This window comes from Podarcis tiliguerta (assembly GCF_965153285.1).
Source record: "Podarcis tiliguerta genome assembly, chromosome: 14".
Taxonomy (NCBI): Eukaryota; Metazoa; Chordata; class Lepidosauria; order Squamata; family Lacertidae; genus Podarcis; species Podarcis tiliguerta.
In genome coordinates, this window is record NC_139547.1 from 43,316,625 (window position 1) to 43,341,915 (window position 25,291).

General features: G+C 43.3%; 2 protein-coding genes across 7 annotated transcripts in view; both read right to left on the minus strand.

Annotated features, from left to right (window-relative positions):
• Positions 1-7,720, minus strand: part of RSPH10B (radial spoke head 10 homolog B) — a 29,274-nt gene extending 21,554 nt beyond the window's left edge. The window contains exons 1-7 of one of the 5 annotated variants that reach the window (XM_083413409.1): positions 7,543-7,720; positions 5,847-6,163; positions 3,957-4,032; positions 2,580-2,648; positions 2,124-2,297; positions 840-866; positions 6-91 (exon numbers count right to left, since the gene is read on the minus strand). In XM_083413409.1, the coding sequence (XP_083269535.1) occupies positions 6-91; positions 840-866; positions 2,124-2,297; positions 2,580-2,648; positions 3,957-4,032; positions 5,847-6,091 (677 nt within the window). In that variant the 5' untranslated portion in view covers positions 6,092-6,163; positions 7,543-7,720. Of the gene's footprint in view, positions 1-5; positions 92-839; positions 867-2,123; positions 2,298-2,579; positions 2,649-3,956; positions 4,033-5,846; positions 6,164-7,292 lie in introns of all 5 variants that reach the window. The other 4 variants (XM_083413408.1, XM_083413411.1, XM_083413412.1 and 1 more) reach the window with 4 other exon arrangements.
• A 1,803-nt stretch (positions 7,721-9,523) lies between these two features.
• On the minus strand, positions 9,524-25,246 carry PMS2 (PMS1 homolog 2, mismatch repair system component). 2 transcript variants are annotated; one of them, XR_014504909.1, is made up of 15 exons: positions 25,005-25,243; positions 24,503-24,642; positions 24,128-24,214; positions 22,633-22,735; positions 22,216-22,399; positions 21,211-21,378; positions 20,692-20,789; positions 19,475-19,574; positions 18,927-19,011; positions 17,989-18,141; positions 15,888-16,755; positions 15,169-15,336; positions 14,279-14,570; positions 10,842-11,011; positions 9,524-10,640 (listed from the first exon to the last, which is right to left on the minus strand). XR_014504909.1 is itself a non-coding variant. In XM_083413473.1 (15 exons), the coding sequence occupies exons 1-15, from the start codon at positions 25,022-25,024 to the stop codon at positions 10,497-10,499; spliced, it is 2,589 nt and encodes an 862-aa protein (XP_083269599.1). In that variant the 5' UTR covers positions 25,025-25,246; the 3' UTR covers positions 9,524-10,496. The 2 variants fall into 2 exon arrangements, 1 of the variants encoding a protein (XP_083269599.1); XM_083413473.1 differs by having other exon boundaries at positions 14,470-14,570; positions 25,005-25,246.
• Between the last annotated feature and the right edge of the window lie 45 nt (positions 25,247-25,291).

Genomic DNA, 25,291 nt, shown 5'->3' on the forward strand with positions numbered 1-25,291 from the left:
CTTACCATCTTATTCCCCATCCACTTTTTACATTGTATACGAAGTCACCTTCATACCAGGAAGAACCTTCCTTGTTGTAATAAATGGTGCCCTGAAAGCACATCATGCAAGCACATTAATCAACCAGTGCCTAAACATTTGCATGGGTAAAACCTCAGTGCCTAGGGCTTGCTGATCACATGGTCGGTGGTTCGAATCCCCGCGGCGTGGTGAGCTCCCGTCTTTCGGTCCCAGATCCTGCCCACCTAGCAGTTCGAAAGCACCCCCTAAGTGCAAGTAGATAAATAGGTACCGCTTTATAGCGGGAAGGTAAAGGGCGTTTCCGTGTGCTGTGCTGGTGCTGGCTCGCCAGAGCAGCTTCGTCACGCTGGCCACGTGACCCGGAAGTGTCTCCGGACAGCGCTGGCCCCCGGCCTCTTAAGTGAGATGGGCGCACAATCCTAGAGTCGGACACGACTGGCCCGCATGGGCAGGGGTACCTTTACCTTTACCTTTTAAGGTAAAGTGTGCACTATAAATCCATGAAAATGGCACCCAAAAGCTCATTATACTGTACGCATGTCAGGAAAAAAACGCATACAAAAAAGTGCAGGTTAGGAGGAAACAGCATTAAATTGGTCATAATTTTTCAGGAGGACTGAAAACTAATGTGGAAATATGGAGAACCAAAGGCTGGGAAAAACTGAGAAACCAAAACAGTTAGATTTGCCCAATTTGAAAACCAGCTTGTGAGGCAGTGGTGCTGGGAGGAAGCATGTTGGAATGGAAATTAGTCCTGCAAATATGATTAGTGCTGACCATTGTTGCTTTCAGTCTACGGACAATATGTAACTGATTACTGTTTCTGTATTTGCATTTCCTTTGCACTGAGATGAATGGAATGGGGGTGGAAGTGTATTAATTACAGTGGTGCCTCGCAAGACGAAATTAATTCGTTCTGCAAGTTTTTTCGTCTTGTGAATTTTTTCGTCTTGCGAAGCACCACTGTGCATTGACGGTTTCCCATAGGAATGCATTGACGGTTTTAAAAAAAAGGCGCAAGATGTTTTCGTCTTGCGAAGCAAGCCCATAGGGAAATTCGTCTTCTGAAGCAACTCAAAAAATGAAAAACTCTTTCGTCTTGTGAGTTTTTCGTCTTGCGAGGCATTCGTCTTGCGAGGTACCACTGTATTTAAAATTCAGCCACAGTGGACAGCAAGAAGAATAACGTGGGTTTTTTTGTCTAAAGACAACATGCAGCAGAATGGAGATTGTGCTACATTTGACTGACACAGGTCAGAATAGAAACCATGCCATCTTGCTACCTTACACCTGGCACACATTCACTGGAGCTCGGCTGCTGCTACCTACCATAATTAAAAGGTACGTCTCCTTAACAGGGGATCCAGAAGAGGCTGAGAGCCCCAAGTCTAGATCTGGCCCGGTTTTGTTTGCTTTTTAACTATGACACCAATCGCAAAGTAGAAAACTCACAAAGAGTGAAAGGAGGACTGCTATCAGTCACCTTGTCATCACCATCATTTTTAATTTGTATACCGTCTTTCTACCTTACAATACTCAAGGTGGTTTACAAGCCGAAGAAACAAAAAATGGACATCTTATAACAATCTAATGCAATACAAAAATGTGATAATAAAATATAACTTTAAAATAGGTAACCTATATCAAAAAAGTAGCATTCAACAATCACTAGAATAGTATTTAATAACATATAAAAGTTAAACAGAAATCCACTCAGCGGTTATAATAAATAATTTCTAAACTATAATCAATAAAACAACGGCAAGACACAGTACATAAAATAATACAATACAACTTGAGAAGCAGAGACTAGAGGGTGGAACAAGGCAGGTGGAAGGAGGCCTTGCCTGATGGAGTCTCTCCCCTCACAGTTCTTCTTCCAGGACCAGCTTCCTTATGAAGACTTCTAGGGTCAGAGGGTGGGGCAAGGCAGGTGGAAAGAGGCCTTGCCTGATGGAGTCTCTCCCCTTTCAGGCAACTCAGCAAATCTTAAATCTGTGTCTAGATTTGGTAACAGCTCTGAGCACAGGACAGGTGAGATCTTCCTGCCCCAGATTCCCCCAGCAATCCAGGTGATGCTTCAGCCACGATGCTTTACTTACCTTGCCATGCCTTTTGCCTTCGACCCACTGGCCAATGTACGAAACAGGGTAGGTGCCACACTTGTACATGCCAAAGCCATGCCTGATCCCGCTCTTTACCTCTCCGTCATAGACGCTGCCATCCGGCCAGGTGTAACTGCCATGATGCATTTGTAGGTTCTTCACAAAGTTTCCCTAGAGAGAGGGGTGAGGGGAGGGACAAAAGAGATTCACAGCTAGAACAAGAGATCTCTTGTTTTACCTGGAAATTTATGCATTATACCTTTTCATAAAAATATTGAAAAGTATGGTTTATTAAGCCCAGGTTATCAGTTTATCACTACAAACAAGCACAGACGTAAGATTTAATATACACATACGGAAATTATCCTTTGGCCAAGAGTCTAAGATATGGACTTGCAAGTTAAGGGCCGTCAAGGTAGTTGCAATGATGCTCCATTTAACATGACAGTTTACCTCATACTTCACTCCATCAGCCCATGTGTATGTTCCTTGTCCATGCATGAGGCCTTCAGAAAACATGCCCTTCAAAATGGAACACAGATTTCAATCAATCAATCAGTGTTTATTACAGCCAACGGCCAGCATATTTAAACCAGAATTGCTGCATAATTCTCTACATAAACAATAAAAACAATCAATCTGGGGTTAACAATCAATATACTAATTGTTGTTGTTTAGTCGTTTAGTCGTGTCCGACTCTTCGTGACCCCATGGACCAGAGCACGCCAGGCACTCCTGTCTTCCACAGCCTCCCGCAGTTTGGTCAAACTCATGTTTGTAGCTTCGAGAACACTGTCCAACCATCTCGTCCTCTGTCGTCCCCTTCTCCTTGTGCCCTCAATCTTTCCCAGCATCAGGGTCTTTTCCAGGGAATCTTCTCTTCTCATGAGGTGGCCAAAGTATTGGAGCCTCAGCTTCAGGATCTGTCCTTCCAGTGAGCACTCAGGGCTGATTTCCTTCAGAATGGATAGGTTTGATCTTCTTGCAGTCCATGGGACTCTCAAGAGTCTCCTCCAGCACCATAATTCAAAAGCATCAGTTCTTCGGCGATCAGCCTTCTTTATGGTCCAGCTCTCACTTCCATACATCACTACTTGGAAAACCATAGCTTTAACTATACGGACCTTTGTTGGCAAGGTGATGTCTCTGCTTTTTAAGATGCTTTTTAAGATGCTTTTTAAGATGCTTTTTAATATACTAATTAAGTGTACTTAAAATACGTATCCAGAGAAATAAAGCACCATAAAAGCTTAAAAGATTTAGTGAAGAACTATAGCAGTTTGTGATGATTTATATAGCTGTGTTTTGTCAACTTCCAAACAACAAAACAGTAGGAAAATAGGGATATCTAAACATCTGAAAGAGAATTTCTGGGGGGGTGGGGGCTGAGAAACAGTCCTGTCTGAAACCCTGGAGAGAGATTGTATTATATTGTAATCAGCTCTGTGGTCCTCAGTTGAAGGGCAGTATAGAAATACTATTTTAACACTCATGTCTTCCTACAAAGAATCCTGGGAACTGTAGTTTGTTAGTGCTGGGAATTGTTTGGAGACTCTTAACAAACTAGAGTTCCCAGGATTCTTTGGAGGAAGATGTGAGTGTTAAAATAGCATAAAAGTTCTTTAAAGGTATGGTGTGGACATGACCTTAACTCACATTTGCTGCCTGAGGAGCAACTTAAATCTAAGTCTAACACTAGCAGTTCCTTGGTAATTACACCACTACAGCCACGGAGTAGTAAAAGCAATAATCTGAGCCTAGCTCACAGGTTCGGGTCACCCTCCCCCCCAAAAAATATTACATACAGAGCCCACCATCAAATGTACTCACCTTGTATACATTGCCTCCTTGAAAACGAGCTGTTCCTTCTCCCTCATATAACCCACAGATTTTTTCTCCTTCGTAGCTACAAGGGGGGGAAATACTTAAGATTAAAATTAACTGGTATTGAATAAATCCATATAATGAGCAGACAAAATAATTTCAAGCATGAAATAGAAGCATTAATCTATATCAAACTGTAAAACAACTTTTCTCACCAGGGTACATCAGTGGTGGAGAAGGTGCAACTAGTAAAGTTTTCACCTAAATGCAGTTACACACACACACACACACACACACACACACAGAGTGGGGTTTTTTTTACTCTTTGGGGGTTGAGAAACTTCTGCAACCAATTGTGGTATTCTGCAGAAGGCCAGCCCACTCTCCCTGCTTCCCCAATAAAGGGACAAAATGGAGCAAAAACAGAGACTGAGTAATTTACATTTACAGATTCCAACCAAGATAAAACTTGGTATTAATTATTCATTCTAACATCACTGAAGTCTTGGAGGTGTAAGGATGCAAAATGGAATGGAACCCCCAGCAGATGCAGGGATGAAAAATATTGTCTTAGGGCATTAAGGTAAGCAAAAGATACAACAACTCTCACTCAGAAACCAGCACAGAGTCATCTACCGTATTTTTTGCTCCAAAAGACTCACTTTTCCCCTCCTAAAAAGTAAGGGGAAATGTGTGCGTGTCTTATGGAGCGAATGCAGGCTGCGCAGCTATCCCAGAAGCCAGAACAGCAAGAGGGATTGCTGCTTTCACTGCGCAGCGATCCCTCTTGCTGTTCTGGCTTCTGAGATTCAGAATTTTTTTTTCTTGTTTTCCTCCTCCAAAAACTTAGGTGCGTCTTGTGGTCTGGTGTGTCTTATAGAGTGAAAAATACGGTAATTAAATAGATTCCCAACCTTGAAGCAGGCACAATCTTTTTATATTTGTCTGAAATTTACAAATTGTCCTGAGCCCTTGGATTAAAGAGGGTAGGTCTGCCATGCATCCGGGATTTCAAAGGCAGAGTTGATGTCCAGGGGGAATTTCTGAAATGTGGTGTCCTGGTTTTTTACTTTTTGAAATATGTCAAACCTAAAGTAGGGGATATATTAGCAAATAAACTAAAAATACATATATTATAATTATTATATTATAATTACCTTGCTCTGTTTACACTGCCAGAAAGAAGAGGACACAGCCTCTAAGTAGCTAGTAAATTGCAAGATCGCATCATGTAAACCATCTTTATACTACTTTAACAGTAGTATAAAGTACAAAGTACTACTTTAACGGTCATACCCCCACCAAAGAATCCTGGGAAATGTAGTTTGCTAAGGGTGCAAAGTGTTGTTAAGACACCCACCATAGAGCTATATTTCCCAGGATGCTTTGAAGGAGCTATTAAAGTAGCATGAGAGTTCTTTAAATGTATGCCTTTGCCATGAACATGATAAATTTAAGCCTGTTATTAACCTTAGGTACCAGCCACACAGGCACGCGGATGGCACTGTGGGTTAAACTACAGAACCTAGGGCTTGCCGATCAGAAGGTCGGCGGTTCAAATCCCTGTGACGGGGTGAGCTCCCGTTGTTCGGTCCCTGCTCCTGCCAACCTAGCAGTTCGAAAGCACGAACTGCGAGTAGATAAATAGGTACCGATCCAGCGGGAAGGTAAACGGCGTTTCCATGTGCTGCTCTGGTTCGCCAGAAGCAATTTAGTCATGCTGGCCACATGACCCAGAAGCTGTACGCTGGCTCCCTCGGCCAGTAAAGCGAGATGAGCACTGCAACCCCAGAGTTGTCCATGACTGGACCTAATGGTCAGGGGTCCCTTTACCTTTACCTGCCACACATACATAGTCTAAGTCCTCCACCCTCCACCCCAGTCCTTCTAGTTTACCTTTCAACGATGAGCTGAGTCAGAATCGGTTCCTCATACTCAATGGGTTCTGTGGGTGGAAGGGCCACTGCTTCTTTCACCTCTTCTTGGGGAACTGTTTGGGCTGCTGCCTGTTCATCCACTTGATTTACAGCCGGTGGGATGTTCTGTACAGAAGTAGCAGGTTCTACTGAGGGCTCGTGGGCGGGAGGAGGAGGCAAAGCCTTTTCTCCTTTCTTACTGTCTCTCTTCTTTTCTTTACCCATCGCAGCTGAATTGTACCAAAATCAGGACTCCCTAGATATCTTGCCTCCTTCACTTTTCAAACTTTACAGATCCTGTAAAGGGAGAGAGGGGATATATATATATATATATATATATATATATATTCTGTTGATAAACATGCCTGAACACACCTTCCTCTACCTGAGTCCAACAAAACAATCACACTCTTAAGCACCTGGTGAACAAGGGAGTTGAAGCACAGCTTGCCATCAGCCAACACCAGGCATAGGCAAACTCGGCCCTCCAGATGTTTTGGGACTACAATTCCCATCATCCCTAGCTAATAGGACCAGTGGTCAGGGATGGTGGGAATTATAGTCTCAAAACATCTGGAGGGCCGAGTTTGCCTATGCCTGGCCAACACCAAGGGAAGCATTGCCTTATCATGGGATAGAGCATCACTGCACTAGGAAACAAGAGCTTAACACATAATCTTAAAACAATAGTGTAAGTCAAGAGACAGAGGCTATGATCCAGCTGTCCCGACCACACTACAAGGTGGCATTTACATGGGAAGAGGGTTATCAGAAGAGGTATCAAGGGCAATAAAAATAATTAAGGGAGGGGGAAACAGAGCTCTAAGAATAGAGGGCCTGTCAGCCACTTCCTATAGGATTTCCTTGTTTTAAATCAGACAATAACTGAAGTCATAAATAACATGCTTCACATAGGATTGCTACCGGAATTCAGGGAAGGAGGCGAAATCATTGTTTTTTGCCAAACCAGACAAGGCTCCTGCCCTTTTAATTTTGCATAAGCCAATTTCATACTTAAGTAATGAACATAAAAGTGTGTTCATTTTAGTGGGAAAAATAAAAATGAACACACATATGCAATGTGGTTAAGCAGGCTTCTGTTTAATAGGGAAATGGCTGTTTGGAAAGGAGTCGAAACCTCTCCAGTTGAGTTCACTCATGCCACAACACAGGTGTTTTTGTGTCCCGTCCCCCCAATTGTTATTCTGTGGCTTTTTTGGCAGCATACAACACAGTTGACCATATAGAGGTGCCTGGAGATGAGAGCTTATTGTGTGAACAGTGCTCCTCATGATGTTATTATTATTATTATTAATTGCAGCAGCCACACACAAAATAGCCAGTTCATATCCCACTCCCTTCAGATTTATCTTTCCTGGGAAAATCCAGTTTAAACAGACACACACACACACACACACACACACACCTCTGTTGTGCTTATGACCCGTTTACGGCAACTGAACAAACCTTCTCCAACATCAAGACCCCTTCTGGAAGCACGATGGATCTAGTCCCTTAGTAATGGCATTTTTAAAGCTATCTTAAAAAAGGATTTTATTTAAAAAATGAATTGCAGTCCACATATTTGGAAGACGCAAAAATTATTCAGGCTGGGGCTGCTCAAAAGTACCTCCCTCAGACTTGGATGGAGCTGTTGGTGTCCATCGCTTACTCACACAAGCAAAAGGACACAGAATTTCTAGCCTCCAACCTCCAGCAGAAACTCTCTGCAGAGAGATTTAAGTAGCAACAACAGCAGCAGCGGTTGCAGCGTCTCAATCCCGGACAGTTACCATAGTAACCACTCTCAGGGCGGGAGGGGTGAAAGGAGAGTATTTATTCCTCTTAAAGGGACCATCACCTATTAGCCTATTGCCACAGCCTCCTTAACAAAACAAAACAAAACAAGCTCTATGCCAGTGGGGGGGGGGGTGCCCAAACTGGCACTGATGGGGCAGAAGGAAGAGAAACCAACAGTAGGTGGAGGGAAAGCCAATTATTGGTTGTGTCCCAGCTTTGTCCCCATTTTCCTCTCGGCTCAATTCTGTTAAAAGGCTACATCCACACCACACATTTAAAGCGCTATGATACCACTTTAAACAGTCGTGGCTTCACCCTGCAAAGGATTCTGGGAGATGTAGTTTGTTAGGGGTTCAGAGAGTCCTTAGAAGACGCCCCATTCCCCTCATAGAGTTACAAGTCTCAGAGTTTCCTGTGAAGCACAAATGACTGTTAAATCCACTCTGGGAATTGTTTCTCTGGGAGGGAAATAAGGGGCCTCTTAACAACCTTTATAACTCGTAACAAACTACATCTCCCAAGAACCTTTGGGGGAAGCCATGACTGTTTAAAGCTTTAAATATACAGTGGTATCTCAGGTTAAGTACTTAATTCGTTCTGGAGGTCCATTCTTAACCTGAAACTGTTCTCATCCTGAAGCAAATTTCTTAACCTGACTATTTCTGGGTTAGCAGAGTTAACCTAACTATTTCTGGGTTAGCAGAGTCTGTAACCTGAAGCGTATGTAACCTGAGGTACCACTGTATTCTGGAGATATTGGGATGGAAATTGTATCTTGCACTCTATGTTTATCACCTCTGCAACCCTGAAGTCCAGAAAATGTTGGCATCGTAAAGCATTTACCAAGGCCACAAGCTCCCTGAGTGGAAGCCATGGTGCCAAGTGTTAATGTGCAGAATAATACATTTGAGATTATATATAATTTCAATATCTGCTCCAGTAACTAGTACCTGAGAAAAAGCTGGAGACCTCTTTCAGTGGACCATTCTTTTTGAGGTGTGTGTGAAACTATAAACTTGTGAATTACACACTGCTGCATTTCAGATAGCTGAAATTTGTACAAGTTGAAGATACATTATTTTCTTACCCCAGCACAAGTTAATCTCATAATGTTCTATTCATTCACACCGGCAAAGAATAGCATTTCCTGTCTTGCCTTACTTGCTTCATAAATTGAGATTTAGCTAGCTCCCCTAGCCTCCTTTTGGCATTTCAATTAAGTTCAACCGTTCGCACATATACTTTTTATTAAATTTATATCCCACCCCAAAGAAGCTAAAGGTGGCAAACACTCAGGCAATAAAACAATTAGAACAGGGGTCAGCAAACGTTTTTAGTAGGGGGCCGGTCCACTGTCCCTCAGACCTTCTGGGGGGGCGGACTATATTTTTTTTTGGGGGGGGGGATGAATTTCTATGCCCCCCAAATAACCCAGAGATGCATTTTAAATAAAAGCACACATTCTACTCATGTAAAAACACCAGGCGGGCCCCACAAATAATCCAGAGATGCATTTTAAATAAAAGGGCACATTCTACTCATGTAGAAACACGCTGATTCCCAGACCATCCACAGGCCGGATTTAGAAGGCGATTGGGCTGGATCCGGCCCCCGGGCCTTAGTTTGCCTACCCATGAATTAGAACATCTAAAATTAACTCCCAACAAATGCAGACTCTGATTGAAATGCTTGCTGAAAGAGGGAGGTGACACTGAAAAGGGAGACAGCATCTAACATTTAACAGGAGGGAATTCCAAAGGGCAGGTGCCATAAGACAAAAGGCAAGATTTCCCCCCAGGTCAGCTTCTGGTTGAAGTGTCTGGGTAAATGAAGATACTGAAGACACACCACAACAAATTCTTTAGGAAAATCATTTAATGAGAAAGCTGGAGAACGTTCATTTGTGTGTTTTTTAAAAAAATATTTTAAATATATATCTGCTATAAAAACAAAAGGCCATCCATAGTAAGAACGTATGTACACAAATCCTTTCTATGTACAAGTTATTTAATAAAAGGAAACTGTTTTTAGCAGTGAAGCTACACTAATATAAATGACCAGCAGATCATTCCGTAATAGATTAACCAACCAGGGCAGAGCTGCCCCAACCCAGTGGGCAGAAAATACAGTTTCTTGGGCTCTCAAGATTATTAGGCGTTGAACTACTCTGGATAACCACCAAGGGAAACACCACAAATTGCCTCCTACCGTCCCATAATTTTGAGACAATTGTCTGGTGCACAGGACAAAGTATCTCAGCCTGCTCCTTCGCTTTTTGTTCACCTACAGGGTGAGGTGAAAAGGAACTGCCTTGTGGGGGGGGGGAAACCCTGAAGAGAGAAACCTAATTTCTCCCTGCCTCACACGTAGTTTGATGTAGACCAAAGGCAGCAACATAACTCAAGCCAAGCCTTAATCCATCGAAACAGGTGCTGGCTTGATTTTCCAGCCTTTTTTGTTCTAAAAGGGTAGTAAAAGGTGTAGCAGGACTTAATGACAGTCCACCTGCGCAGGGATAAGGGGAGACACCGTGGATCTATGCCAGTGTTGTGATAAAACACTTGCAGAGATCCAAGGATCATGGGGTTTGGTGGGAGTTGCAAGAGATGAGCAGCTGTAACCTCCGTTACACACACTGAGTTGCATCAGCATAGACATTTAGCCCATCTAGTAGTTTATTTCTTGAACAACATGGTAAGCTTGATCTTTTGTGCTGCAAAGGGAGAAAAGGACTTTTGTGATAAATCACAATCCTATAAAAGAGGTCTCAATAGCATCCGCCAATGGAATAAATGCTAAAAATGTCCTAACGAACGTGCATAAAGGTTCGTTACTCTTGTGAAATCAGATCTAGGTTGGCTATATGCCTTATGGTAGGCCTTCCGTGAGGGCAATTCCAAGGGTGCTCAATCTCACCCATGTGGGTGACGAGTTTCTTCATCTCATTTGCATTAAGCGCTGTTCCAACCATCACCTGTAGATGAAAAATAAAATGTTAAAAAGTCTCATGAGGGTCAGTACTACCATTATCTATTTTTGGTTGACATACTTTACTTCCTTAATCTTAAAAAAGGAAGTTCCCTCCTATGTCCAGTTATCCAGTAAGCAGCTTTGAGCGTTATTTTAACAGAAAAGCAAGAAATAAATATGAAACCTCCAACGGATTAATACTTACAGACTTTCTACATGCTCGAGAAGCGAACATCTGCCTTACTCTGGAAGGCCTGCACATCACTCCAGGGCAGTCGCTTAACATGAAGATTAACTCCTCTATATCTTGTGGACCAAAAGTCCAGTTTTTGCTTGTAGGTAAAGAGATGAGTTTAACTCTTTGGGTAGCAGGAGCTGCAAGGTTTTAAATGAATGATTTAATAGCCACCACACTTTTCATGCGTACATTTTAAAAAAGCCAAAAGTAAATGAAAAATTCCCACTTGTAATCTAAAACCTGAAATTTAGATTTTTTAAGCGTATGCTCTTAATGCAGCAAGAGCATCTGATGTGGCTCTGCGAATGTAGATCTTCATCTGTGTGTGCGATGAAGCTGATGATTGATTGATGGATTGAATTTAAATACCGCCCTATACCTGGAGGTCTATATATATATATATATATATATGCAGGTTTTGGTGTCCTCGGGTGTCTTCCCGTGTAAAAGTTGGGGTGTCTAGGCGACGTTTCGACGAGGTCTCACTCATCATCTTCAGGCTGGTGCTTTCGGCTTCTTGTTACTGGAACAGAGCAGGATCTCAGTGTTTGAGTTCCTATAAATACTGTTGAGGAGGTGTGGTGTATAGCCTCCAATGTTCTGGGCAGAGAGGAGGTTCCCAGGCTAGTGTGCCTTTTCTTCTTTTGTTCCTTAATTACTTGAGGGATATCTTGAGTGATTTCTTGAGTGATTTCCTGAATCCCACTTAGGTGGGTCATTAGGTGTGGATTAGTTGCTAAAGCCTTCGTGTCTTGAACTCTTGAACTTTGTGAAGAGTTTTTCTGAGAAGATGGCTGTACTGCACTTGGTTGTGCTCTGGCTTGGCTTCGTGTATAGGGGCGAGCTGTGGTTTTGTGGCCTGTGCCAGCCAGATCTGTGTAGGGATTGCAGGGGGGTGCAGCATCCGGAGGTGCCACCCTGGTTTGGCTACTGGATGGTGTCTGTAATTTATCTGTAATTTATCAGATCCCTACACAGATCTGGCTGGCACAGGCCACAAAACCACAGCTCGCCCCTATACACGAAGCCAAGCCAGAGCACAACCAAGTGCAGTACAGCCATCTTCTCAGAAAAACTCTTCACAAAGTTCAAGAGTTCAAGACACGAAGGCTTTAGCAACTAATCCACACCTAATGACCCACCTAAGTGGGATTCAGGAAATCACTCAAGAAATCACTCAAGATATCCCTCAAGTAATTAAGGAACAAAAGAAGAAAAGGCACACTAGCCTGGGAACCTCCTCTCTGCCCAGAACATTGGAGGCTATACACCACACCTCCTCAACAGTATTTATAGGAACTCAAACACTGAGATCCTGCTCTGTTCCAGTAACAAGAAGCCGAAAGCACCAGCCTGAAGATGATGAGTGAGACCTCGTCGAAACGTCGCCTAGACACCCCAACTTTTACACGGGAAGACACCCGAGGACACCAAAACCTGCATTCCTGTACCCGTGAAAATCTACGAAAGCATATATATATATATATATATATAGTCAAAATAGAAACAACGACCCAATAACACGCACACCCTGATTAAGGCAGCTGTTGAAAGATGGAGCCTCTCAAAAATACCGTATTTTTTGCTCTATAAGACTCACTTTTTCCCTCCTAAAAAGTAAGGGGAAGTGTGTGTGCGTCTTATGGAGTGAATGCAGGCTGCACAGCTATCCCAGAAGCCAGAACAGCGATCCCTCTTGCTGTTGTGGCTTCTGGGATTCAGAATATTTTTTTTCTTGTTTTCCTCCTCCAAAAACTAGGTGCGTCTTGTGGTCTGGTGCGTCTTATAGAGCGAAAAATACGGTAATTTAAAAATTTAATCATTTCTACCTTCGTGTTACGATTTCTAATTTTTAAAATGCAGAGCTGAAAAACGGATGCATGAAGAATTAAGGGCATTCGTAACACATGGGCCCTGCTGCAGTTAGGTGCAACTTTGGTCACGACACCAATATCGGACAAACAGGAAGCACAACTGTTTCACTTCCTCTCCTTTCTCCTCTCGCTCTCATGTCCAAAATAGAACCTTTCACACCCTAGGCCTCCAGAGATGAACGCTGCCCCATCTTCAAAAGTCTGCATACCTCCCTGCCTCATAACACTAGAATTTGTGTTCTTACACTCAGGTCCTGCTTACGGGCCTCCCATAGGCATCTGGTTGGCCACTGTGAAAACAAAATGGTGGACCCTGATGGGCCTTTGGCCTGATCCAGCAGGCTCTTCTTATGAGAGTAGGAGGTAAAGGTAAAGGGACCCCTGACCATTAGGTCCAGTCGTGGCCGACTCTGGGGTTGCGCGCTCATCTCGCTTTATTGGCCGAGGTAGCTGGCGTTTGTCTGCTGACAGCTTCCGGGTCATGTGGCCAGCATGACTAAGCCGCTTCTGGCGAACCAGAGCAGTGCACGGAAACGCTGTTTACCTTCCCCCTGGAGTGGTACCTATTTATCTACCTGCACGTTGACTTGCTTTTGAGCTGCTAGGTTGGCAGGAGCAGGGACCGAGCAACGGGAGCTCACCCCGTCGCGGGGATTCGAACTGCCGACCTTCTGATCGGCAAGTCCTAGGCTCTGTAGTTTAACCCACAGCGCCACCCGCGTCCCTGAGTAGGAGGTAGGAACTATTAATACTAACAGATTTCTTACCAGCCATTCACCATTAGGTTCCCAAGGTGGGTTAGAATTCAAAAACCCAATATTAAAGTTCATTTTAATCATCAAGGCACTGATTCAGACAGTAGAGAGAGATGTGAAAAACAGAAAGCACAAGACAGAACATTTCCTGTTTTCTTTGCATGAATATCACAGTGGAGAGGTTGCACTCCGGCCTATTGCTATAGCAACATGGGAGCTGCTTCTCTAGTCTCGCTTTATTCCATAGCAATATGAAAAGTCTATAATGCTCAGGTTGACAACTGCTCACTAGGATGGAGACCACTACTGTGGGAAGGAACCATAGCCCTGGGCTACTTGGTTCCTTTGTCTATCCTGCATAAACTCTGTGAGAAGAAAACCCCAAGGCATTGCTAAGAGAAAAGAATAATTTCTATTAGGATGTAAAGCTGATGAAATTTCCAGAAGTGTAGTGTAGCTTCCGGGCTTTTTTTCAGGGCAGGAACAAGGACATTTGCCAGAGCACCATAACTCACAGACTATTCTTGCTCTGGCAAGTGAAAGCAAACAAGATTTTGAAGTTTCATTTACATTGGAGGAAGTCAGAAAAGGAAGAAAACAATGAAGCAGAGGCTAGATACGTCTCTCCTTTCCTTTGATGGGGTTCCTGACTTCATGGTAGCGGTGTAAGTGGTGACACTACCTTTGCAAGATTGCTTGCATTTGAGCTGGGTGAAAAAAGCTCAATGTTTTTCTACAAGTTGAACCAATGCAGTCCAAAGCAATCCCTACTTACTTGCCACATAGCTGGATGGAGATTACTCCCAAGGACCTATGCAAACGATTGTTGCATACTCTACACTGCTGCTGCTTTTCGGTGGGTATTGGTGTCGGAGAGAAAGAGAATAGCAACCACCACTTGGGCAAAGGAACATGGGCAGATCTTTGTACCCTAGATATTAGCATCCCATTTAGGCGGAAACTCACCATCTTCATCAATAACAAAATCAAATCCATTTTTTCTGAAAATTTCCAGGTTTTCCATTAAAATGCTTTCGCTTACAGCAGTTAAGTTAAGATTCTGAGGCCTGAAATAATGGGAGACATTGAAAAAAGAATAGGGTGTGAAGTTAGTGTGACGAGTGTTTATCTTGATACATTCTGGCAAAAGTTAGGCCCCACCTGATACATTTAAAGCAGTCTCATATCACTTGGGCACTGTAGTTTAAGGGTGCTAGGAATTGTGAGGAGACCCCTGTTCCCCACCAACCAATCCCAGACTTCCCTGAAGCGGGCTTGTTAAACCACTGGGAATTAAACTACAGTTTCCACAATTGTTTAGGGAAAGCCATGACTCTCCTTAAATGGTATACAGTACCTCGGGTTAAGAACTTTGCTTCAGGATGAGAACAGAAATCGTGCTCCAGTGGCGCGGTGGCAGCGGGAGGCCCCATTAGCTAAAGTGGTGCTTCAGGTTAAGAACAGTTTCAGGTTAAGAACGGACCTTTGAAACGAATTAAGTACTTAACCCGAGGTACCACTGTACCCCACTTTTCTGCTCCCTGAACAGCCAGAGCAACTCCCAAAGAAGCTCTACCATGCCATAAAAAAGCAAAAAAAATGGTGCCAACGTAGGGCCTTCGTTGACTGCACTGAGCGGCCGGCTGCTCGTCTTGGGACACTTACGTGATCAGCTTCTGCCCCTGCAGAACAGTGTGCTCTTGCAACATCTCGAAGTTGTACTTCTCATCTGAAGCATGTTGATCAATGATGAAGAGGTCCGAGTTCAGCTTGGCTATTATAAACCCTAAATTGAACTGGCCGATTATGTCCATTTTAGCAAACATCTCTTTCCTGTATATAGGGAAAGGGTGGGGAAAGCAGGTTAAAAATGTGTTTACATTTTAGGGCAGGGGAACTAGCAGCCCTTTAAGTTCCCTAAAAAGGTAAAGGTAAAGGACCCCTGACAATTAAGTCCAGTCGCGAAGGACTCTGGGGTTGCGGCGCTCATCTTGCTTTACTGGCTGAGGGAGCTGGAGTTTGTCTGCAGTTTTTTTGGGGTCTTGTGGCCAGCTGCCTAAAAGACTAGCAACTCGCTCCAGAAAGTTACAGTGAGCATCACAGTGAGTTGTGAAAAGCTCTCTCTGTCACCTCATGGTCAAGGGCAGATGTGTAAGCAGCATTGCCCAGCTGTTCCTCAAGCAGAGTATATGGGAGCCTGGGAAGAATTTTGCATGGGAACCTAAGATGGAAAGCTGTGTCTCACGGTGCAAAGCAAAGTTTCACCTACTCTACAATGAGGATTTCCTGGTCACTGCAAATATTCCAGATGTACCACCCCAACTCCTTTCAAGTCAAACAGATACCATTACTTTGCCAATGGAGGAATTTAAAAGGTCAAATACCTTATTTCTTTTCTTAATTCGTCTTCTGCCGTTTTATTTTCTCCTGGGCTAATTTTTGCCCTGAATTTTCTGAATTTTAACGCTGCTTCTTTCTTCTCCTGTTCCTGGCTTAGCTTCTGTACTCTGCCCATCAGTGCGCTCAGAGAAAACTCCAACGGTACGGTTTTCTTCTCCAGTTCTACAGGTACGTCGTACTGCAATAGGACTGAAGAATCCCGGTCATTCTCCATCTTTGACGGAGTGGCCACCTGAGAAAGAGGCTGGCTCATCTTAAAACGTTTCATTTTGGGGGGTGAACTGTCTGCCTGCTGGGATAATTGGCTCTCTTTGCTTTGGTTCAATTTGCATTCAGCTCCCCAGAAATCTCCCCTCGTCTCAAGACTGCCACTTTGAACTTCTCTGAAAACAGGGAAATCTTCAAGAGGTGAGCCAATTGCGGTTTCACAGCTGGAACAGCTACCATTTTCTGGCGTGCTTAAACCCACTTCCGATTCTGCTGAGGTGCTCCCACAACCAGAATCTCTATCTTCTGCCGATTTCTTGAGTTTTTTGCCCGAAAGCATGAATGTACTTGGATTCTCCTCCCTTCCATACTCCGCCTCTTTGCTGGAGCCAGTCTTCTTATTTGGAGAATCCAAAATGCTAAAAAATGCCGGAAGTTCTTTCTGCAAAGAGGAACTTTGTTGACGTTTGGCATTTTCAACACCATGAAAACGGGCCTTTTTCACTTGGTGGAGAGAAAATGATTCCCTAAGTTTGGCAAGAGTGATTGCTGTTTTTTCTTTTGCGCTCAGATTCTGAGAGGAAGAGCCACGTGAAGTTTCCAAGGCAGGGCTTTCTGCCTCTTCTTGAAGCACTGTGAAATTTCCTAAGAAAGGGTGAAGAGAGGAGAGTTTTAAATTGCAATTTAAAAATCAACCCACAGGAAGAAATCAAGGCCCCAATAGTGAACTCCGAGGCTCCATTTAGAGAAAGAACAGCGAGAGCACGGGTGGGGAAATGGATCTGGCCAGCCAGCTGGATCCTAGATCCCCCCAACTCCAGTGGATCACTCTGACAGTTGGATGGAGGCCCGCCCAATTGTCAATCACCTGGTTTCACGATGACATTGGGTGATAATTTTTTTCTTTGTAGTGTGGCAAGCTATGCTACAAAAGGAAATCCAAGTCAAGTGAGGCTTGAAGTCATCACTGATCAGCTGTGCAGTGGAGTTTCCCATTGGGAACTTGGTCTTGCAGCAAATCCATCAGGCTTGCAGTCACCATCAATTGACACTGATAACAATTGGGAGTGTACTTTAAGGCTCCAGATTGTGCACCGCCTGCCACTTCTCTAGGTAAAGGGACCCCTGACCATTAGGTCCAATTGTGACCGACTCTGGGGTTGCGGTGCTCATCTTGCTTTATTGGCCGAGGGACCCGGCGTACAACTTCCAGGTCATGTGGCCAGCATGACTAAGCCGCTTCTGGCGAACCAGAGCAGCGCATGGAAACACCGTTTACCTTCTCGCTGGAGCGGTACCTATTTATCTACTTGCACTTTGACATGCTTTCGAACTGCTAGGTTGGCAGGAGCAGGGACCGAGCAACGGGAGCTTACCCCGTCGCGGGGATTCGAACCGCCGACCTTCTGATCGGCAAGTCCTAGGCTCAGTGGTTTAACCCACAGCGCCACCCGCGTCCCACGCCGCCACTTCTCTACTTGGCCCATAACACATCAAGTTTGGAGCAAGCAGATGTGATTCAGGGAAAACAGCTTAGCAGGCCAAATTGGGACCCATCTTGTGAGAATGCCAAGCTCCATTTCACAAACAGCAGACAGAAATCATTGATACCTGATGCCTTGTCCGTAATGCAAGGCACTGCAGGAAATCACATTAAAACTGTGCCTGAGTTTGTCTAACTAAACGAGGCCACAATTCTAAGTGGAAGTGATTTCCCCGAGCCCCAGGGAATACAGCTGGGCTGACATTTGAGGAAATACGTACTGTGTGTAGCCGAACACAATTAGTTGAACCAGCCCATTAACAATGCACTTTTAAAAAAAGCAAAATTATCCACTTAGAAACGGAGTTGGTTTAAATGGCTGGTGTCATTCCTACCTTTAATATCTGGCAATGTATGGTTGACAATGAGTTTGTTAACATCACTGCCAAACATTCCCAACATTGAAGTCTTTAGAGTCGCCAATAGAAGTTTCTCTTCCTGCAACATTATTTGCCTTTTGTCGGGTGTCACATTGATGTCAACACATTCTAAAAACAAGGACATAAAATGGTATTGGCTTGGTTCACATTAACATTTAGTCATGGTTTTCTTAAGCGAAGCTATAGCATGTTTAACAAACGAATTAACCAAAAGCTGTCCTGCAGACAAAAATCAAATGAACTATGCCTTTTGTCTCCAAAAACTTCTAGCAACTTTTTGCCTCGTGCCTTTGCAATTTGGTGAGCATCTGGGTGGACAAACAAACCATGATTAAGGAAGAGTGTTAGGTGAATATGCATCTCCAAGCTCTAGTTAAAACAAACTAAAGTAAACAACAAACCATAGCTTCGTATTGTGGTTTGTTAGCAGTGAACAAGCCAGTTCAGGCACTTCATCCCGGTTTAGAAGATTTCTTATCAACAGGGTAAAATTTAAGAGTAATGCACTTCAGAGTGTAGAGATTATGTATCAATTTACAACACAATCTTAAGGGGGGGAAAAGCACACATTTGTTTGAAGTAGGGTTATCAGCTTTTGAACTAGACTTCTTGCTGCTTTTTATCAGCAGCGGGTAGTCTAGCAGCATATCATGGAAAGCTTCACTTGTTGATTTCTGCCTATCAAACCTCTATTAAAAAGAAATAAGAAAACCAAGCTCTTTTTTAAAAAAAAATGGCCTGGTGGCAACCTGGCTTATGAGTATTGGAATTGAGATTTACTGCCAACCGAGTGACGAAGAATCAGGATGTTTATCCCAACTGCTAAACAGCAACCGCACACATAAACATACTTCATCTTTCAAGTTTTTCCTAGAGAAATGTGTGTGACTCACCGGAATTTGCACATATATTAAGAGTCACAAACGGATACTGGTGTCTGTTGTACATGTGGTACACTTCATTCACAACTTTGGAAACCTGTCCAGAAAAGAAGAAGAAGAAGAGTTTGGATTTGATATCCCGCCTTTCACTCCCCTTCAGGAGTCTCAAAGCGGCTAACATTCTCCTTTCCCTTCCTCCCCCACAACAAACACTCTGTGAGGTGAGTGGGGCTGAGAGACTTCAGAGAAGTGTGACTGGCCCAAGGTCACCCAGCAGCTGCATGTGGAGGAGCGGAGACACGAACCCGGTTCCCCAGATTACGAGTCTATCGCTGTTAACCACTACACCACACTGGCTCTCCAGAAGAAGGTGTTGCAGACATCATAATAATAATTTATTATTTATACCCCAGCCACTCTGGGCGGCTTCCAACCAAATATTAAAATACGGTAATGTTGCACCACTTCCATGACACAGTGGGTGGAAAGGCAAACTACAGCTCTAAGGCTGTAAAAGCGAAGAATGGAGGCATTGTGTGTGTTGTGAGAGAGAGCCATACCTTGCCTGCATCACAGGGCCGCTGGTTGATAAAGAAGAACTGCCTGTCTGTGGTACTTCTCCCGACACCATGATCGCAACGGGAAACAAAGCCTGTGATACTGATCAAAGTAAATATGTCAAGGATATATTTCCAAAGAAGAAAAGCATAGAAGCTGCGCAATTTGACACATCTTTCTTTCTTTCTTTCTTTCTTTCTTTCTTTCTTAAAGACTAAAGCTGAAATTTGTGGGGTTGCCTAGCTACCACAGACTCGCACACCAGCAAATCTGTCACCACTTCTCAACGGACTTTCATCCTGGGAAAGGGCAATCTCCAGCAAACTTCTCGCTCACTGCTGAACGAGTGAGGAAGCTAAGCACTTATGCCAGGTACACTGGCTTTTTAAAAAAAATGAAAGATGAGCTTTTAATTCCTGGGTCCTCCTTCTTCAAAAGTTCTCAAACTTTGTCACAGCAGGTCTACCCATATCCAGAAAATAACTATCCACACGTCCTTAAATATAGAAGATAAATGGATTACAATATTTATTCCTTTTTTATTATTCAGCTGCCCTTGAGCTGTGGGGAATGACTATTCCAAGCTGAATATCTTGACATGCCCGACACAGCTTTGTACAACCGTCAGAGAACCCAGAACTTCAACCAGGAAGCTTGTGGGACTCATTTCACTTAAGCCTAATTTAGTATAGTGGTACCTCGGGTTACATACGCTTCAGGTTACATACGCTTCAGGTTACAGACTCCGCTAACCCAGAAATAGTACCTCGGGTTAAGAACTTTGCTTCAGGATGAGAACAGAAATCGTGCTCCGGCGGAGCGGCGGCAGCAGCAGCAGGAGGCCCCATTAGCTAAAGTGCTGCTTCAGGTTAAGAACAGTTTCAGGTTAAGAATGGACCTCCGGAACGAATTAAGTTCTTAACCCGAGGTACCACTGTATATCTTTGCCCTAAACGCTTAAAATGAGAACGCAAAAAAATTCATGCAGTCTCCTTGATTGGTTCCAGGTGGCAAGGAAGACTAATAGACGTGACTGACACACCTTAAAATTGTAGAGCTGAATGGTTAAAGCCACGATCCTAAACATATCTACTCAGAGGTCCCACTGAATTCAGTAGGCATTACCCTCGTGTAAGAAGGGATTTAGGATTTGCAGCCTAAGCCAATTAAACATAGGGAAGCTGCATAGACTGTGAGGTGCGTACAATCTTCTACTTACGTATAAAAGGTGGCTGGCATATCAGAAACATTCAGGCCATATTCTTCACAGACAGCATCACTAGGGGGTAGCTGAACGAAAGGAACCAAGCTCTGCACCTGGAAATAAGTGGTAGTTGATGGAACTCGCTTCTCCTTCCCAGCCACTGCCCAAAAAGCAGAGGTTCATATACCAGTGCAGGGCTGCTTGGAAACTAAACAGCCCCATGCTTCTCTTTAAACCTCTGGTTTGTGGAGGTTTAAGGAGCAGTGCAGGGCTGCTGACAAAGGGCTTTCAAACAGCTCCATGCTGCTCTTTGAAGGCCCAACATTCTGGGCTTCAAAGCACAGCACCACCACCCAATGTCACTAGGACAACTTACTTTCTGTCGTTAACTGTACAAAGCATTAACTGTGCAGGAGTAGAAGTACCTATTGCATTAGTTCACTGCAGTAGCAGTAGCAGCAACCGTATGACTAGTAGTTGTAACAATACGGATGTTAATAATAATAATAATAATAACAACAACAACAGTAATACCTGCTTTTGTCCAAATATTGCTCCAATGTTTTCTTTTAAGTTTGAGCTCCCACTGGTGCACACCACAGCTTGCTTCTTCCCTTGGCCAACCTGATTGGTGCAGTTAATACGCACTCCTGTTGAAATGATACAGTATGCTTGTAACACGTGAACCATTTTTGCATACTCCTGGCAAAAACAAAGAGATAGTGATGATTTTCCAGTGACTATGTAAGGAAGCATGCTTACACAGACTATGCGTGATCACTGCCATTTCCCTCCCACTTCAAAACACCTTTTAATTCATGGCTGATTATCCTACCTCATCGTATAGAATATAACAACACAGTAATGAGGGCTGGTGAATAGAACTGGTTAAAAGACTAAGCTGAGAACGACAAAGCCTCCCACTTAAACCTGCATCTGTCATGAGCTTGCAAGATAGCTTGTCTAAGGCTATCATCTTCTCAATCTCTGGCCTACAACTGCAACATGGAGAATAGTACTGACCTACCTTAAAGGGTTGTTTTAGGGATTACCACACTATAAGCACATGTGAAGTACACTGAACACTAAGGCACTATATAAACTAAAAATAGTTACCACCATTGCCATTACCAGGCAAAGCCTCGTCTGTTTACCCAGGCTTTTGGCCTCTTTTAGTGTGGTGGCATCTGTAAGTCCTGCGTTTTATCTGCATAGCTGTGTTTTTAATTTTTTATTGGAGGTTCTTAATTGGTTTTAACGTAAGTTGCTTTTATGTCACTCTGAGAAAAACGACTAACAAGTGTAATAAAAATAATAATAATGATCAACATTATTTTTTTCTGCATCTACTAGGCATATTTGTGAAGGAAGGCAGGTGTTTGCTCAGAACTAGTTTCTTGTTTATTTTTGGATCCTTCCCATCTGACTTTACCATCTGGTAAAGGAACCCCTTTATTCACTCCCTCCAATGGCCCTTGCCTTTGTTAGGATCTCTTACATTCATTCTTAAAAACAACGTTACTAGTAAGCTGCTCCTACCTTCTTAATGTTGCGCTGAAATTCTTTATGTCGTACCGGCAAGGTATAAAATAACTGCTGCACACTGACAGTCGTCCCCTGTTGTCGTGGGCAGGGGGTCCTCAGAGTGATTTTCCCACTGTGGTCAAATACCAAGCGTGTGCCAACCTTTGCAGATTTGTGACACGTAATGATGGAAACTTCACTGGAGGAAAAGAACAAATAAATGCTACAGGGGAACAAAAGCTTCCAGGAGTTAAAAAAACAAAACCCACCCCGCATTTAATGCCAACAATTTTAAATGGTAAAAACTTGCTTCTTTTAAACTTGGGCTCCCATTCTGCTCAAAGATTCTTACGGGAATGGGAAAGGACTGTGGTATAAGATGTACCAACTGATCTGGCCAGAGCTCTGCACTAAAGCAGAGAAGAATCCTACCTCAATGCACATAGGGAACTCAGAGCTTCACCTCGAAAGCCAAATGTTTCAACACGTGTAAGGTCAGAAAAGTCTTGTATCTTAGAAGTATAGTGTTTCAGAGCTGGAAAAATAAATGGTAAGATAAAACAAGAAGTCATTCAGATGTCTTTTGTATAATATAACCTAGCATAAAATAATTAAAACAATTGAGTCAAGACTTTATTGCTTTATATCCGTGATGTGGTTTGGCGTATGTTTAATTATTGGTTTGCAAATAACACAGTATTCCCCACAGTGGTGCAGTAAGTTCCATAAGTCCATCAAGTCCAGAGTCTAAAACATTTGCAGGGAACTTGAACTACAACCCCCATCACCTCTAGCCATTGACTATGCTTGCTGGGGCTGATGGGAGTTGTAGTTCAACAACATCTGTAGGGCCAAAAATATGCCACGCCTGGTTTGAGATTACCTAATTTTAGACTCTGGAATTAATGGACTTGTATGCCCTGCCTCTTCTTTAAAGATGGCAACATGCATTATTTCAAAATGTGTGCTTGAGGAGCCTCCTGCTTTTTCTTCTGAGTAGACCTTGGACTTCTGCCCAAAAATATTCCCTGATGACACTGCCAATTCTCAAGCCACTCAAGTCTGCTTCTTCCCAGTCAACCGATGTCCTACTCACCAACACTGGTGAGAAGCCCAGATTTCTCTCATCACCCAGAGTGGCAGTGTCAAAAGACAAAGCAGCCTTTACTCAAAAACCTAGTCAAGGAAACTGTTATAACTGCAACGGTAGGGCTCATTCAGTTTGCATCTTAAGAGTTAATTCTGCTGTCAGTCAGTTGAGCAAGTGGAGGCGGAGGCAGCATGTGCCTTGATTGGCTGTGAGTTCTGGAGGAGTTTTTCTTCCATATATCTGGTTTAACGTTTCTGTACTGAGTACAAGGCCTGAGTAAAGAAAGACAAAACCTCTCCGTTTCTTCCTCTGAACGTTACATACACTATTGTTCAGTAAAGTGCTATCAAGATTTCTTTTCTCACTAGACTCTGTCATTTAAGTGACTTTGCTAGCAAAAGCAATAAGGAGGGACAGGAAGTAGTGGAGACAATTTCCTTTCTGCTACTTCCCCCCAATCCAACTGCTACCCCACAATTCACATAAAAGATACACTCCACCGAACTCTCTGTTCTGTTGAGGTCAAACCTAATCATCTGTGGCTCTCAACTCTCTTGCTACATTATATAGAAGACTTGAAAAGTTTTATTTCAAGGGTGAGATATATAGTCATTAAACAAATATTTCTAAGGATGACAAAAGTACTGGTGCTAAAGTAAATGGTTTTTAAAATGCAGCTTTGCTGTGTATGTGGCATGACCTGGATGTTTTTTGCATTTCGCCATCAGCATGGAACTGGAAAGTAAAATTGGTTCTGAGATTATATGAATAGCTTTTCTTAACCAAACTGATCTGACAGATTTGCATATAGAAAACGAGGCATGAAACAAAGCTTACTCAAGCCTGCGAAGTTCTCTTCTTCTACACCACAACCGTTATCAGAAACTTCAATAAGGTCTGCTCCATAATCTTTAAGTTTCACTTCTACGAATTATAAAGAATATTTGTCACATAACAATTACAAAGCATCACCACATTTTGCCACATATAGGTTTACAGCAGTGAAGGGATTCCTAGACATTGTCCTTTTAACGTTCAAAATGTATGCCAGGACACTCTTAGTCAAACGTGTGTTTTTTTACTACTTCTGTTCTCTTTTCCATTTGTAAAAGCTGCCAGTTTGCAGACATACCTCCCTCCCTGCACGTGCAAACACCAACACAAGTTTAGCTAACAAGATTGCTAAACACGCACACGTGACAGTAAGCTTACCAACGCTTGTAGCACCAGCATCTATGCTATTTTCCACCAGTTCTTTCACGGCAGTACACAGATTCAGCACTACCTGTCCTGAACAAATCCGATGGACAGACTTCTGGTCTATTGGTTTGATAGCTTTAGAAGGCTGGTCCCTAAAAAAAACACACACAAAAACAGAATTGGCTTTCGAGCTCCAAAAATTGGTTGAAATAATCCGAACGGCCGGATTTGAGACTCGTAAGTCAGTTCATTATTAACCTTGAAATGAAGAGTCTCACGCTCGACTGGCAAAGATAATCCCGCAGGTTTTTATAGATTGCAATCGTTTTGCTGACGGTTGGCCAATTACTTTATACAATTTGTGCTGCATTTGTGATGCTCTATTATTATATTTTACTCACGTTGTTGCTATTTATTGTTTGCATGCCGCTTCGGGAGTCATGTGAATGAAAAGCGACATAGAAAAGCAACCACAGCCAATGCAAAACAAGCTGCAACCTTGTCGCGCGCTTACCTAGGAAGAGCCAGCTCCATGGCGTTGCTTCGGGGCTGCTGTTTTTCTCCTTCTTCCTCGGCGGCGCTGAAGTTATTTTTTGTTAAATGTCCAAAATGCAATATGAAAACGACGCCACCCCGTTCATCATAGGGGGATGAATCAAGAGCAAGCACGAGGGTCTAAGCAGCGCCTCACTCAGAACGTCCCCCTCGGAAGCGGCAACCCAAAGCACCTCACTTCGCGCTGGGCCAGAACAAACTACAGCTCCCAGAATTCTTTGCGGGAAGCGCCGCGCCTCCACGCCT

Bases quoted from the DNA above. Each gene is read 5' to 3' on its own strand.
- PMS2 (XM_083413473.1), bottom strand. From the start codon at position 25,024: ATGGAGCTGGCTCTTCCTAG. The intron at 19,012-19,474 runs GTATGGCTCTCT...TTTTCTGGACAG, and splicing joins GGCCCTGTGATGCAGGCAAG to GTTTCCAAAGTTGTGAATGA. The intron at 10,641-10,841 runs GTAAGTATTAAT...TTTCATCTACAG, and splicing joins CTCGAGCATGTAGAAAGTCT to GTGATGGTTGGAACAGCGCT.